We start from the raw sequence: 16979 nt of genomic DNA, 5'->3' as shown, positions 1-16979 counted from the left end.
ATTAAGGGAGGAATTTTCCTCAATTCTTTTTTTTCATATTATGTAGGTCAGAACCTGTTAAGTCGCTTAGATTCAAGGCAGAGCTTTCGTCTACATACATTCATCTTAGTCAGAAAAGTTTCGTTTTGGGCTTGTACTCATCGCTTTAGATGCATTTTCAGTCCACCCTAAAAAAAGAACTGTTCAAAGCATCAACCAACTCTGATGAATATAATTATAAAAAAAATAAGTGTGACAGACTGAAAATTGAGATTTGTAGTTCAAAAGGGTTCATATCAAATTAGGAATATATTTGCTGAGAAAATAGACCCAGAGTACACTAAGCTTGACATAATATCTACAATTTTACTTTTTACACCCTGAGAAAAAAAACATCTCAATTAAATCTATTTATCAGTATGAATACATTTGTAAACAATGCCATATATGAGCAAACCAAATTTGTGTCCATTGCTGGAAAACATTGAAAAATTACACAGTGATGTCCATTTGGTCAATTCTCAGAGAGCAATCCCAATGTTTGCAATTCAGTTTCTCCAACTTAATCCATGTGCGTTCTTGTTTCCAGCCACTGCTACATATGATCTGTGCTCACAGGTCACTGCTGGAATATATGCACAGCATAAACAGCTCATCTTCGTTCCTTTTTGAGCGGCGGTGCATTCAGAGTTTTTCTCTGCAGCTTAGAGCGATCCCAGCTCCACTCTCCATAAGAAGATCTTGTCTTCCAGTCCCGTTTCTTCCCATGGTGACTGAGGTAGTCTACTGACGACTCCGGAAAGCCTCAGTTAACGCCGTTAGTCCACCAGGAAAGCCCCAAAGTAGCTCGCCCTCCCGTCCATCTCCATGGCGCTGGCGTTGCTGACGGTGACGAAAAGGCGGTCGGCTGGCTGCAGGAAAGCGGTGCCGGCCTGATGCAAGGAGAAGAGGCCTGGCTCCTGACCCCTAGGCCAGCACACGCTCCGGGACGATTTCATCAACAGGATGGGTCCCGTGTAGGAACTCATCTGCAGGGGATTAAACAACAATTTAAAAATCATCGCTGCCACGTCGGTATTTCATTATCTACTGATACAAAAGCTGAACCTTTTTATAAATGTACTGGACGAGTTCTGCTCCCTCATCGTCTGCTGCTTCCCCGTCTGTCTCCCCCACAGACGGAAGCCTAAAGTAGGTCTGGGCGTAGACGTAGTACAAGCCTGCACTTGGTACGAGCAGCTCCCCTCCTTTAAGCTCCATGTTCTGCAGGAAGGACAGACCTCTCTGGCCCTCCCACGCTCGGATGCGCTCGCCAGAGTACCCCCTGCTGCTCCGCGGGCCTGCAACAGCACCAACCATGGTTATTTGGAGGCCCGTCCCCGACATCGCAGATCCTTTGGGAGTGCAAGAGCCGGAGTTAAGTGTAAACAGTCACCACTGGAGAAAAGTACAAAGCAAATTGCAAAGACTTGTTCACAGGGTACACAATGTTACCAGATGTGCCCACAGATCAGTGTGTATCTTTAAAGAAATCATTGGTCTGAAATAGGAACAAAGATATCATCAGTTAGAATGCTGCCAATAAACACATTGTAGCATCTAAAGACAAGCCAGACTAAGAAGTTATGTCTCGCATGTTATTGTCAAAATTAAATATAACCAAACAGATCATCTAAAATCCGTAGCCGGGTGTAGAAATTTTAAGCGCTTTGAAAATGACTTGTCTCACCATCAGTCCTACCATTTACAGGCAATGATGTCACAAGTGTACTTTGATAGCAAAATGTGTGATATGGAGTGGGATTTTTTTCTTGACATATTTGGACATATTTAATGACTTCATTCAATTTCAAGGTAATCTAACAACACCCCATATTCTGAATCTGTTTCATAAAACACATGTACCTTTTTAAATAATTTATTACACTTCCAAAATATACTTTACCCTTTCCAGAAATGCAAAAAAGAGCTACACAGTAAAGTAATTTTCTGTTATAGAGTAAGCATCCCATAACTATAGCTTTAAGCTTTATCTTTAATCTGTAGTTTAATAAATATATAAACATTAATAATAAGAAAAAAATAAAAATAGTTAAAGGAGAATTCAATTAGGTTTCTAAACACATATTTTAATATTTTTTGCATGTAGTTCAATGAAAACAGGCTGAAGTGACAGATTTTTGCCCCATGGCTTCAAGGTTTTTGCGGAATAACACTGCCAATCAATAAAAAAATAAATAAATGTAAAAAAAAGTCACATTGTGTTATTGTTTTCACCCACAAAACAACATTAGCTTATGTCATGCTTTTATTGTCTTAAACACATCAAAAGTAAAACTCAGTGCCACTCAAACCAGAGGACTTGCTTAACCCCAAATGCGGGCGTGAATGTTGTGCAAGGAGAAGAGAACCATGGGAGATGTCTTGAATCCATTATGTATTCTAACAGTTAGCAGATATGAGTGAAATAAAGGAAAATAAATAACGTGTGAACTTAAAAAGCAGAGTGTCAGCGCCAAGACATGAAAGAGTTTAAGTCGTCAAAATTGCTGTGCAAGTAAGGAGGAACATTTTGCGTTGTGTTTTGTCAGACAGTGATTTTGCGTGATTTATGATATGTTTTTTTTTCTTCTAATTGATGCATTATGACAGTTTGAGGTGATAATGTGATAAAGCTCAGATCATCTCAAACTTGGTTTCTTGAACATGTCAGTGTGTGCATTCCATACCACAATCACCTACAGTCACTAGATCTCAACCTAACAGTTCATTTATGCAAAAAAAAAAAAAAAAAAAAAAAAAAAAAATCCTCCATGCATTTTATTTTTTTGGGATGAGCTGGACAAAAAGAAGGCTGAATACTAGCGTAACGTTTTCTAAAAATCATAACATTTTTCTGATGTTTCGAGAGGGAGCTGCAGGTCCTGACAGACCCAGGTATGAGGAGGTAACCGAATCTGAGCACCTCGAATTGCCCGGAGGACAATTCCTCACCTTTTGCCCCGGAAAGGAAGGCTGAGCATTGTCAAGATTTGCATTGAAAAAGAAGCCTCTCTTACAAACTTTCACTTGTGCTCCGAGTGACTCAATTTGTGCTAAATGTTTTTGCCTAAAGCCACAATAAACTGAATCTTACTTTCTGGTGCTGCTGGAGCCTTTGGCGATGAGGCAACACCGGTCACATGGGCAGCGACTTTAGAAAGAGGGACCCCACGGACCCCAGGGCCCAAGATAGGCAGCACTCCCGTCAACTTATCTGTAGGAAACCAAAACAGACAGAAACAAAACACTCACCACAGGGCATTTTTAGTGGGAAAAGTCACACACAAGCCTGTTATTAGTCAATGGGGGGATTGTTCTTACTTCTCATAGCAGTGGATATCTCCCTCTGGAATCTGTCAGCAATCTTCTGCAGGGAAAACAGAGAAAGGCAGAGGAAAGAGCAGATGAATTGGCCAACAAGTTATCTATTATCCCAAACACAATGGCATTTTTAACTAACTAAGTCATATTCGGCATCTAGTAATTCACCAGAACTGACAAGGATCCCGCAGTCGTCTGCGTAGTTGATAGAACGTGTCAGATTATGGTCTAAATATGGGATGTTCCAAAAAGAAACACTAAAATGTTTATCATCAATTGGGTTTATAACATTCAGTGACAGACATTTTCCCAACATATTCCCTTTTAAAGATGTAAAATGTGGGTAAAAAAAAAACAACAAAAAAAACCCCCAGAGCTATAAATGGTTAGGAATGTTGGCAAAATAGTTTAAACAAAAAAAAAAAAAAGTCAAACCTTCTCGATGTGGTAGTGGAGCTGCTGTGTGACCTGCCAGCAGGGATCACTGCTTTTCCTGCCCTCGGCTGCTGAGTCCTGGAACTCTGACTGCAGCTTTGCATTTGTCAGACAGGACACGCTGCTCCGGGAAAAACTGTCCTGCATCTGGGTATTTAAAATAACTGAGTTAATGAAACAAAAAAAAAAAAAGGGGGTGCGTGGAGAAACATGTTTAGCCACATTATTACTCAGAGCGAAGTGACCGCATGCTACCAAGCTGAGTATACCAGCAAGGATACTTGGCAGATTACACACTGCAGCTTTAAAAACGTTTTACCTTGCTGGGCAAAAGTATTCTTTATATTTAATCATTCTATTGTCAGAATGTGCAATAAATGTTCCTAGGATTTTATGTGACAGGTTGGCACAAAGTAGAGAATAATAGTTAAGATCCAAATCTTCCACATTTTTTTCAGAAATTATATATTTTTTTAAAGAGTGGCATCCAACTTTCCGTGCCCAGTTTTACCGTAATAACCTAAAACGAAATCCACCGCAACCGATTTCTTTCAGAAGTCACAGTAAATGTAGTCAACTTGCATTTAATTTATTCTTTGTATAAACGCATTTGTTAGTCACTGTTGTCATGAAGAGCAAAGGAACACTGCAGGAACAAGGCTGACGGGTCAGGGATAAAGTTGTGAAGAAGCTTAAAATAAAGATAATAATGATTAATTCCCAAACTTTTCAGGTCTAACACCCAAAGTGAACAATATCAAAGGCGTTTAAATTGTTGTGAAGATAACTAGCTTACCTGTTATTTTTTTTCTATCATTTCTTACCATACCATGCATTAGTAACTTACTAATAAAAGTAAATGTGCCACATCAAACCGGCTGCCATTTTCAGACGCAACCAGCCAAACACATTAAACAGCCCGTAAACAAAAAATGTAATTAACTCATAAGTAGTCCCAGGTGTGATCGCTGAGAGGCGGGATTTTATTACCAAAACCAGCCAATGAGGGCCCAGAACAGGAGCCGTCAGACTTTACAAGCGCCGTCTCAACACTTGTCACAAGCTCTACACTAACCTATTCAAGCTTGCGATACTTGTTGCTTTTGTGTGCCACAGCCCATTTAGTGCGAACAAATCCCATTTCCTCCCATTGTTTCAGGTTATATACTCGCCCTACTGTCTCCTTTTTTATTATCCGGTGTTGACCAGAAACTCCCACGGGATTGTGTGGAACTTAAACACGTCGCCACACTCCTTAACGGTGAATAAAGTCATTCTGGTGAGTTTAAAAAAAAAAAAGTGGGATAACGTAGTACGTGTCATGTTTGTTTGCAAAGTGACGTTTTTAGATCGGCTTGATAACCAACGTGATATGTACGTGCCCGCATTGATACGTCTATGCCAAAAGTTTGCTGTTTTAATGCAGCCATTAAACGTAGCAGAAGAAGCTGGTGCACTACCTCGAACACAACGCAGCCAAACGTATGTCTTACCGTGTTCAAGACTTTGTGGAAGTACATGAAGCTTATGGCCACCGCGACCGTCTGCAGGAGGATAGCTGCGAGTATTGTGAGACCAAGGCACTGGAGGGAGATAGAAATGGCCATATCACAGAGTGCGGAGACACCTTGAAGTCCGGCGAAGTAGGAAATCACCTCCAGCCACTGCACGGCAAGTTTGATCAAACACCTCTGCGTTTCTGCTGGGAAGCATGAGGGTGGGAGGAACAGCGCAACAGAGTCTGGAGGTGGAGCAGAGAGGAGGCTTGAAGAGTTTCAACTTCCTCAAGATGTCACTGTTATTGAACATTTCCAAGCTTGGAGCATTGAACGCTGCCGCGTTTGAAGCTCCAGGTGGTGTTGGAAATTGGAATGATTTTCCATCATGAAGCAATACAGCAAACGACCTCAATACAGTCCCTGTTCTAGGGTTGCTTCCTGTTGAAAAGTGAATAATAATAAGAAGGGTTTTTAAAATAATATTGTGGGCTTTCTGAAAAGTATGACCATATATTGGTATGTTTCATTAGTTGGGGTTCTTTATGCATAATTTACTGCATTAATGCGGTGTGGCATGGAGGTGATCACTCTGTGATTCTTTTTAGGGTTTCGGTCAGGTTAGTTCACCGGCCAGTTAAGTACAGTGATGCCAAATCGAATTGCTCTTCAAAAATATTTCTTGCCACACGCGTGAGCTGGCTTTAGATTGGAAAAAAGAAAATGCTGGCCCAGCATAGATGTATATATATATATATCTGCTAAAAAGTTCTAACTTAAAGTTTAAAGTAAGTGAGAACATTTTATTTATTAAAGTCATAAATATGGAGACAATAAAAACACATTCATTTTAAAAGCTTAAAAAGCCGGCAACATAAGAATTACTTTGAAATGTATTAACAGTTTTGATCATAACAGTTCATAAACACTGCATGGTTAAACCGTTTTCAGGAGCATCGTCTCTTCGGAATAACTCGCTTTAATCTGAAGGCATCCTGCGGAAATGTGTGCATATTTGTGGAAAAAGTCTAATTTATGACATTTTACGACATTAGCTGCCAATGCATATTTTAGACATTTTTCGTGCAACTGTGTGACTTTTGTGGCATCGATCCAGCTCATATAATCGCTCAAAAGCATCTAAATTCAAAATGGAAGAAAAACAAATTCCCCTTCCTATTGTATCCAGCCATTGTGGGGCAATTTAACTGGTCGGAGCCGAACGACTTGCGATTGTTTTGACTTCGGTTCAGCCCTGGGTTGAGCTCGTCACATGGGAACCATTCGCTGTGCGCTGCTTAACCTTGAGTGATTCCTGAGCTTTCATTCCTTCACCTCTAGCCTCTTCCCCATTGTTGGAGCGGGGAAGTGGGAGTGGAGCTCACCGAATGCACAGAGCTCCTGGATGCGGACGGCCCACTAAAAACAATCAAAACTTGCGTGGAAACGTCTAAAATGCTCTCGCATCAGCATGCAAGCATCAGTCGTGCTCATGCAGTCACAATGGTGCACGGCTCTACATAGATGCCGAGGTAGCTCAGACAGGTTTAGATGGGTGACTAATCTGCTTCTCTTTTATAGGTCGAAGCTTGTTGTCTTCACTTATCGGGGATTTTTTAAAAAGCAGAAGAGGAGGTGGTAAATCCCTCGAGTTCCATGAAACAAGTCAGTTCCCAGGCTTGCTAGAGCAAAGGAATGAGAGAGGAAAGTGATACTTGAAGGCTTTTTTGCCTCGGGCATGGAAGATGACACGATGAGAGACATGCCTGTCTTCTGTCCCTACAGCAAACGGGCCTCCGAATGTTGATTTTCATTCATCAGTTCCAGATCGATGTTGTTATTGTGAGGCATGTTCTTGCTGAGCGTAAGGATGTACAATTATTGCAACTTTGCACACATCAGAGTTACAGAAAAGAACAAATAAATAAATAAAAAAGGACTCCAGCTTGAGAAAGAAACACAGGTGAGATATCACAAGTGGTTTGGCTCTGTTCCTGGACGGGCCGGTAGCAAGACAGGTTCATCAAGGAGTTTTGTGGTCAGACTCCCTTCCTCTATCTTTCGAGTGAGTACTTGCACACATCAGCACAAAATAGCAGCAGTGCATCATCAGTAGCCAGATCAATGTCTTTGATATGTGGCTGAGTCATAGGAAACCAACAGATCCAACATGCTTAATGCTGATGCTGTGTGATTGAGTCATAGATTCATGAACAGGCGGCCCAGAGGAGCAGATGATCACCAGGACCCCCCAATCCACAGGTTTGTAACTGGTATGAGGCCCTTATAAAACTTTGTATGTTCCCCCAACTCCATTGGACCAAGTAGAGCAGGATTACCAGGTCTTAAGAGTTTTAGTCCAAATTTTATGTGTAATAGGCGTTTAGCTTCTTTTCAGACATTTAACTTTGTTTTTTATTCCTGTATTCTAGCTATTTGTGATGTCCATTGCAATACATTTTCCTTTAGTTTCCAATTTTGTCTTCTTTGCCTTGTTCCTGGATGAACTTCCTCACCCTCATGTTGGACTGGAGGCCGCCTACTTCCTGTGCGACTGGAGTTGTAGGACTTTGTCCTAATTTTCCTGACTTGACACAGCGGAGTCTGTTTAAAAAAAAAAAAGCTTCAAAAATTGAGAAAATGAACCATCTTTTTTTTTCCCCCAAAGCGGATTATAATACCTCGAAGACAATCAAGGACGCTTCATCCACCCTCTCCTGATTTCCACTCCTCTTTTTTTTTTTTTTTTTTCCTGCCCCAAAGGCTTCCCCTCTCTGAGTTCCTCCGAGTGTGGAATCTCCCTAAATTCCTGAACGAGGACAACAGCTGCTCATCGGCTCACAGGCAAAACAAACAGGAGAGCCGAAAAGCAGAGCACGGGGCGTGCTGGTAATTGTTAAAGAGGTGATTACATCAGTGACAGTATATCAGTAGCCGCCCAACAGGAAGAAGCATCTCAACGTTGCTTTGAAGAGTAATAACGTTTATTCATGTCAACCTCATTAATTCTGGTTCATGGGAAATTCGAACAAATATTGTGCAATTATGTTATTAGTAAAAGCAGGTGACTGGTTTCTATAGGTATAACAGGAGTTGAGATAAATGTGACAATTATTTGTCTGTTTCTTCCATTTTTGTAAAAACAAAACGCACCTAAACGTTTCTAATCGGTGAATTTAAGTTTTAAAAAAAAAAGCACTTTGTCACACTAGTTCATGTAAAATATTCTACTCCATGCTTGGTTGCGTTTTTAGTCGTGAATCACCCAATGAGGTACAGAAAGTAGAAGGCGTAGGTTTCTTTATATCCAACAGGGGGCGCTGTTTCACTCTCTTTTAAATTCTCTTGGACTGCTGATGGTGACTAAAGTCTGCAGCCTTTAATTTTTTTACGGACTCATTATTTGAACAAAAAAAAAACAACCTCCACATAAATAGCATTCATTTATTCATTCCTTTAATTCAAGCATTCATTATTGAAAATCAGCCAAACACATGAAGCATAAACTTGTAATATAAACCCCAAAATCTTGACATCAGACTATTGATGAAGGCTTGCTGCCTAACATTTCACAAAGATTTCCCCCCAAAAAATATTTATGTGCATGCATGCGGATTAAAAAGTTTTATTTACTTACTCATAAATCTGAGACATTTCTTCATTTCAGTCTTGGAAAAATACAACACTGTTTAAAGACATTGAAATTATTCCACTTAGAGAAACGCTTTTAAAAAATTACCTTAAAGCACCTTTGGTAATTGCAGGAGTGTTTGCAATGGACAAAAATCCCTGTTAAATGCAGTCTTTTTTTTTTTTTTGACATTTACAGTGCTTTGCAAAACTATTCATACCCTTGACACTTTTTTGTTTTCTTCCATTTTTCACATTTTATATCCAACACAGAACAGCACATACATGTGAGAAGGGGGTAAAAATATGTGATTTTTAAATATTTTCTATCAAATAAAAATATGAAAGGCGTGTTGTCTTTAACCCTTTTTAGTTTGACACCCCTAAATGAAATCCATTACAGCCGGTTGCCTTGAGAACTCAACTGATTTGTAAAAAGAGGTTACATGTGCGTCATTTTATTTACAAGTGCAGTCGTTGTGTGAAGGACTCTGCACCATGAAGACCAAGGGACAACAACTCTTAAACATCCAGCCTGAGCTACAAAGGAATGGGTTAGATCAATAGATATTTGTGTGTTAGAATGGCCCAGTCAAAGCCCAGACCTACGTTCACTGTGCAGTAACTATTTTGTAAAAAGAAAAAGAAAGAAATCTTACGAGGAAGGATTGTAGAAACAGAGCCACAAAAGACGGCGGGCCATAAAAGTCCAAGGAATGTGGATACTATTGCAAGCCACTGACTAGCCAATCAAAAAAAAACACAAATCGATTCAAACCAAGTGCAATACATGTCGTTAAATGTTAAAGTGCAATCTGCTAGTGATTGTTGAGGGTCAAGATAATTCGCCTTGAAGACAACTTCGTATTGTTTACGTAAAGAGAGCTGGTAATGACAGATTACAGCTAAGGTAAACAACAACGTTTTCATTTTTCTTCAGATATGAATAATAAAATCAGGTTTTGGTCATATTTGAGACTTGGTGATGATGGCAAAAGCTGCAAATGTAGGAGATCAGATGTTGCATAGTACTCAGACAAATGACATCTAAAGGAATTTATCTTATATACTGCTTGGCATCAAATATCTAAAAGTAATTCATTCACTTATTTGTTTTACAGCTGATTCATTTATGAAAAAGTTCTTTATTCTTTGGTTAGCTGGTTACCGTGTTGGACTGCTGATGGTGACTAAAGTCTGCAGACTACAAATTTCACTTGTACAAAGTTTGGATTTCCATTCATCTCCAGGCCCTGAGCTTGGATTGTACATTTTTGAACAAAGAGAAAACGTGCAAGCCCTTCAGTAAGACCAATTTTACACAGCAAGAGAACGCGCATACGGAAGTTGAGAGCGACCCTTTTTCCACATATACCTTTTGCCAATGGTTTTCTCGAGACGAGTTGCCTTCAAATGCAACCCGTTCTGGCATACATTTGAGGGATGGAATCATGTTTAACGCACATCATCTTGCGATCTCGCAAAAACTAGGAGTGTTTTTCTCGAGATTAACTTATCTTGAGAAAACCATTGGGGAAATTAAGTCCCTATCTCGAGAAAATGGGAAAAAGTTTAAACGAAAACGTCTGCTCTTGACTTCCGTGAGTGCGTATGTTCAAGCTACAAGTTGTTCTGCAGCCAGGTCATGTAGCTCCTCAGTGCCCTCTTCCCCACATCAAAGTCCAACGGCCAGTTGATGAAGGACAGACATCCGTGGAAGCCGTCCTCGTAGTGATCGCTAGTAACCGACACTCCGGCGTCCTTCAAACGCCGGGCGTACATCAGCCCGTCGTCCCTCAGCACGTCAAACTCGCATGTTAAAATGTACGTACGAGGACATTTGGCCAGCACCTCCGGTCCAGCCAGCAGAGGTGACGATCGAGTGTCCAGCAACCCCGGTATCTTCTTCAGGAGCCCGTGAGAGTCTCTCTCCACGACGACCGGCTTGTAGCTTTTCGTGAACTTCTGAGAAAGCAGCGAGGTCCAGTCCAGTCGAGACCTCAGCTCTGGGGTGAGGGCCGAGTGTTGCAGGGCGCTGTGGTTGTTCGCTATGAGCTGGGGCTTCAGGGAGATGTCGGCGCCGAGGTACTGCAGCCAGAACTGAACCATGATGTGGCGAGGAAGGATGGCCATATTCCGGTTCTGCACGTAGGAGGGTGTGTTGAAATCCAGAGCCTGGAGCACTGGGTAAATCAAAGCCTGGACACTGAATTTCACAGTCACACTGTCATCTGTAGCAACCTGGAGAAACACAGACACTCAGAAATGTAAATTTCATCTGAGCTTGCAGCTGAGCTGTCACATGAATCCAAGACCCTGGGTTCTGCGAGTACCTCCTGAGCTACGGCGGCGGCCAGATTTCCTCCGGCGCTGTCTCCTGACACAGCAACACGCTCGGGGTCAATGGCGTACTTGTCCAGAACCTCTGGAGATAAGAAGTGTTTGGCAGCAGCGACACAGTCTAAAAATGGCTCTGGAAAGAGGACCTCTGGAAACAGACGATATCTACACACGTTCAGAGAAAGTTTTAAGAGGTAAGAGTTTGTTTGTCCCAACAAACCTGCTTCTAAAGAGTTCATAACCCTTTAACCGTTCTCCTTTTCATGTTGGAAATCTACACAAGATGGTCCATATCTAAAAAGTAAAACATTTCTTCTGATATTTTAGTAAATTTCTTAAAAAATAAACATACAAGATCGTCAAATATGGTGTTAGGTGAGCAGTGGAGATTTTTCTCCAGACATGATACCTGAATTTCAGGCCACGGACGCTGCTGTTTTTGGGGAGGTCTGTGTCGATTTTTAGCAAACGGGTTGTCATAGTTATTAATTATGGCCTGCTGCAAATGTGCTGCACTGCGTTCCAATTTATTGTATGCTTAGTGATATTGCTAAGCTCTGGTATAATTGTGATTCTTTAAAAAAAAATGTTGTAGCAAGAACTACCATAACAAGTTAAGATGTCAGAAGAAGAGATAAACTTACTCAACAGAGACTACCACGGTGTTGAGCTCATCAGAAATCATGCGGCTCACTTTATCATATGCACCCATCTCTGAGGAAAGAGAGGACAATATTTTCCAGGTGAAGCATTTTTTATTTTTTAATGTATAAAAGTAAACATTTCTTAACTGATTTGTGCCGATTGCTGAAGGAGCCAAGGTGCTGTAAATATATTTTAAAAAATTCTCACTGTTACTGCCGTAGGCCCAGCCACCTCCGTGGAGATACATCAGGCCTCTCCTCAGGTGACCCTCCCCTCCGGCTGGCGGCTCGTAAACCCTCACGGGGACGCCGGCGAAGGTGATGTCGCTGATCTTCACGCCGGGGACGACCCCCGCAGGAGACCTGGAGCCCACCAGCATCACCATCGTTGACTCGAAGCCCTCCATCGAGCGTCTGAATGCTGTGATGTAATGGTCGATACCCAGGTGGTATTTCAAAGCAGCCTGAAGACAGTGAGACATAAAAAAAAAATAAAAATCTCAGATGGATTAAATGAAAAGCACAGATGATGGAGGCCATTAACAGGAAAAGACATCTGACCCAGTGAGCTCTGTTGTCCTGTACCGTCTGCCCTCTGTCCCACAAAGACTGTCTCAATACTCGTCCTGCATGAATGCCAGAAGGCGCATGTTTTGGCAGGGACTGAGTTAAGAATCAGTACATGAGGCCCTGATTCTTAAACATGAAAGATATGAACGGTGATCTTTGCTTTATTTTATTTAAAAGGAAATGCTTTCTCTTTCACTGTCCAATGGCTTCACAAAACACGACTGTGGTTAATTATAAAAAACAAAAAACAGACAGAAAACCCCCCGAAACAACTAAGTACAGTCTTGCTGCTTCCACCACATTTCAGATAGAAAGAACCATTCATGTTCTGCTCATCAAAAGCACTTAAAATAAAAGCACAACAATCCTGGAAACTATTAATCAAATTAGCAACAGAGCAGTTGTTTGCGATAGACTTTATTTCATAGTATCGCAGTAAAAAAAAAAAAAAGTTGAACACACAACAACCCATGTTATCCACGTACGTACATTGTTTAAAAAAAGTGAAATAACCAAGTTTCCTTGCATGATCAGTTTCCTAATCATGCACCAATTTCTGTTTGTCTAGGTAAGAAAATGGCTGGAATTTTGTTGCTGTTGAATAAAAAAAAAATGCAGAAAAAGTTCAAAGAACTTTGAAACATTTACCAACGCAACATAAATCAATCTCCTCTCCAAAGTCTTAACTTTTACCCCATTTATTGACACCAGGTAAAGTAAAACACTAAACGCTTCTGCAAAAGACCTGTCATGAACCTCAGCTAGTTAGGCAATCTAGATGTTCCTCTGACTGGACAGTGTGAACTTCCCATTATGGAGCAAAGGTGAAGTTCAGGAGCGTTTCCTTATGGCGCCGTCAGAGTGACTGCAGCTTTGCACTGTGACAAATATTGCTACAGTTCAAAATTGCACTATTCCTGCATCAGTATTGCATTTCTTAGCACACACTGGAGTAAATTTGTTCTAACTAGAGATGCACTCTGAAAATAGATTGCACTAAATAAAACATACAAGCACAATTTAATTGTGCAACACAATTTAGCAGCAAAAAATGTCAGACAGTGAAAATATGACTTCATACCCACTCTCATTCAGGTCAAAGTGCAGCTGATACCGTTATCAATACCAGGGAAGAGTTCAGTGGCTGAGCATTAAAAAAAATAAATAAATCTAATGCCATTTACTTAAAGCATAACAAAAAATATAGAAACAAGATATGTTAATGAATCGAAGCCTCACATTTCTGCTTGCAGCCTCAGAAGGCAGGGAACGCATTTTCTCTTACCAGGTTCATGCCGGTCCTGAACGCAGCATCCACAGCCATCAGCTTCCAGGGCTCCTGGATGGCATCAGGCATCGGGGTGTAGATGTAGTAGGAGAGCGCTGCGGCCAGCAGCACCGTAACGACCACTGCCTTCAGTCCCATCATGCTCTGTCCCTCAGCGTCAATGTCCTCTCTGTCCCACAGACGGCTGGGACCCAGACATCAACCCCACACACTTCATTTGTTCGGGGCTGGAGGAGGCACAGGTACTTCCGCTCGAAGCCTTTCACATGAAGGGGTTTATTTCAGGAGAAAATACGTTCAGGTACGTTTTTGAAATTTATTATACATATAAAATAAAGCAATATATATACTTTTTTTTTGTAATTGTCTTAACGGTCCTGTAACTTACAGGACCGTCACTACGTGTTAAAACAATAACTAAGAAAAAGCTTCATCGTTGAGACTTTTACTTTGAAGAGACAGTGTAGAAACACGTTTGTTTCTGGGACGTTTGTACTGAAGGCATTATGCGATAAAACTGAAGAGACATAAATATTATTTGCAATTTTAGTGGTGATCGTCCAGAAACTTTGACGCATTTTTTTTTTGGCACTTCAATTTCATACGAAGTTTTTTTTTTTTCTTCTTTTTTTTTTGGAAAGAGTTTAGGATGTTTATTAACAATATTTTGAGGAGTGTTTCCATTCAAATGTTTTAGTTAATTATTTCTATTTTATTTATTTGCTAAATTTGCTCATACATGTCTTTAAATTAAAACCCCTTCTTTTTGTTAAGGATGTGAACCAATGTTAAATCAATACAAACAAAAGGAACTCAGAGAGACTGTATTTGTGACATTAACACCAATAGTTGTTTATTCGTGTAGTTGCTGTGTTCTTCTATATAATTCATTCATTTGTTTTCTTAGTCATTCATTTGTTTAAATAAAGTTTGTTGGAAAAAAGACGTGAGAAATGAAAAAGTGTAAAATAATTTTTGACCACAGAGGGGTGCTGTTGCGCTAGATATAGAGCAAAGTGAGCGACGAGCTGAGCCTTTATTTCAGTGTTAAATATCATTTGAGTTTGTTTGGTTCCTCATCACACAGTAATAGTGTTGGTTAATGTGAAAGCATTTCAAGCACAGCTCTATATGCACAACTTTGTTACTTCTAATATGTAAATTAGATTTTGATAAGTGAGGAAGATGCAACAGTGACTAGTATAAATTAAAATCTATTGGACAGATAAATCGTAACCTCTTCGTCATAAATTTGTTAAGATTAGAATCCTTTTTTTTAAAAAAAATCAAAAGACTATTTTAAAAGTCAACTTACCATTATTTTCTAGAGCGCTTTAAAAAAAAGTGCTTAGTAGGCAAAGTCATGCTGACATAATTAAATAATTATAAAATTGTTTGATGAAAAGGGATAAAATAAAATTTACCATTTAACAACTGTTTATGTTGCAATTAATAGTTAGTAATTTCTTGTAAAATTTGCCAGGAGCCAATGTAAAGAAAGCCATAACATGGAGAACTTGATCTAAAATGAAACTCCCATAAGAACTGTATCTGCAAAGGCATCAAAATAAAAAATAAAAAAAGTTCTTCAAAACCTTGACGAACGACAAAACTGATTTTAGTATGTCAAAAGGATGCACACGTATGAATGGGGATCATTTGGAAATGGTTAACGTTGGGCCTAAAGCTGCTCAAAATGAGTTGAGTGAAAGATGTTCGAGTCTCTGTAACCGAATTTAGTTGCAAGAGGTTTAAAATGCCCCACAACGCAGGAAAAACAGAAATAAATTTTGAATCTGAGGTGTAAAAATGTACACAAACCAAGATAGCGTCCTAGTCCTGACTGAAACATCTTATTGAAAACCTAAAGTTCCTATTAAAGGATTGAAGACAGCATTCAGTTGAGATTGCAATATCACAATAAAACTTCAGGCTAGCGCTGTTTCTTTTTAGTTTTTTATTAGCCAGGGTTGGATTACACTCTTTGTTAATTTTTTTTAAGTTTTTTTACTGTAAATGGGTCACCTTGATAATCTGACACAGGAAACATGAGCATCGAAGGAGAAAGAATGTCGCACTAAAAGAGCGCCTGGCCCGAATTTAAACGAAGGATGTTGCAGATAGGGAGGATGAATGACAGCCTCATTAAAACATGGTGTAACACTCAGCAGCTCGTTTTCAAAAATTTATTCTAAATCTGTTTCGCAGTCCCAGAAAGAAATGGATCTGCGCAGGGGAGCAATACTGAAGATAACAGTGGGGACAGTGCAAAAGAGTTTCAGTGTCATTTGTCTGGCAGTCTGTCTCCATGTCCTATTTATCTCCCTGTTTTCTCCCACGGCTCAACGATGGCCGCGGCCAGTCCCTGGGGGCCTCGTGTCAAAATAAGCACGGCACTGGATGAGGATCTGACCCTCTGGGTTGAGATGGTTTTCCAAAACAAAGCCGCTAGACTTCCAGACCGTGTTAGAGTAGTAGACTGTAGAGAAATCGGAGTGGAGCTGTCAGAAAATCATAAATAAATGGAAAAAAAAAAAAAAGTTAAAGTAAGTAAAAAAATTCTCACCTAGCTTCCCTGAAACAGAACAATTAAAACCACTTTCAATGCCAAAATGCAAAAATGGCTATTGTTATTTTTCAAATTCTGATTCGGATGTAACTCGGCCCCATTTCTTGTTCTGAATGACTCAGATTATGGAGAAACAGATGTTCGGCGAAGGATACGATCACGAAACCGAACATCCTGTAGAATTGGTTCATGTTTTTTCCGGTGACCTCTTCTGCAATTGTCAAACTGGCGGTGCATAAAACTCCAAACCTTTTTTTATTTTTATTTTTTGCAGCCATCTTGACGTTTAAAATTCCTCACCAGGTCGGTGCTGTGCCACGTAAATATCACAAACGCCACACTTTACCACTTTCAAGGAGCCACTCTGAATCAATGTCAGCAGGAAAGCTTGGAATGCAAACTTGATATAGATCATTTTCTAGAGTATCTGCAGTTGTGTGTGTGGGGTGGGGGGTATGTGTGCATTAAAATATTCCCTTCCCTGCCACCCTCCTCCCTGCTGTGTGTTGGCTTGGCATCTCCTCACAGTCTGTGGTATGGAGGGCAGAGACAGGGCCCCTCTCTTGTGACGCTGACTGGAATTACACTTATGGTCACTGAACTTGACTGAACACATAAGGCAGAAACGGAGGTTTTGCATTTCAGGCGGTCCCCGTCTCACTGCA

General features: G+C 40.3%; 1 protein-coding gene, 1 long non-coding RNA gene and 1 pseudogene across 2 annotated transcripts; 1 reads left to right on the top strand and 2 right to left on the bottom strand.

Annotated features, from left to right (window-relative positions):
- Nucleotides 1-167: 167 nt before the first annotated feature.
- Nucleotides 168-5586, bottom strand: LOC122845679 (annotated as a pseudogene).
- On the top strand, nt 4574-8455 carry LOC122845680. Its single transcript, XR_006373103.1, has 3 exons — nt 4574-5056; nt 6855-7535; nt 7808-8455. It is a non-coding gene; the product is annotated as an uncharacterized LOC122845680 (long non-coding RNA).
- Nucleotides 8456-8712: 257 nt separating this feature from the next.
- On the bottom strand, nt 8713-13992 carry nceh1a (neutral cholesterol ester hydrolase 1a). Its single transcript, XM_044142014.1, has 5 exons — nt 13743-13992; nt 12096-12351; nt 11888-11957; nt 11237-11408; nt 8713-11144 (listed from the first exon to the last, which is right to left on the bottom strand). The coding sequence occupies exons 1-5, from the start codon at nt 13884-13886 to the stop codon at nt 10524-10526; spliced, it is 1263 nt and encodes a 420-aa protein (XP_043997949.1). The 5' UTR covers nt 13887-13992; the 3' UTR covers nt 8713-10523.
- Between the last annotated feature and the right edge of the window lie 2987 nt (nt 13993-16979).

The sequence above is a fragment of the Gambusia affinis genome, linkage group LG16, assembly GCF_019740435.1.
Source record: "Gambusia affinis linkage group LG16, SWU_Gaff_1.0, whole genome shotgun sequence".
Classification (NCBI taxonomy): Eukaryota; Metazoa; Chordata; class Actinopteri; order Cyprinodontiformes; family Poeciliidae; genus Gambusia; species Gambusia affinis.
This window is presented reverse-complemented; position numbering and strand designations above follow the sequence as displayed.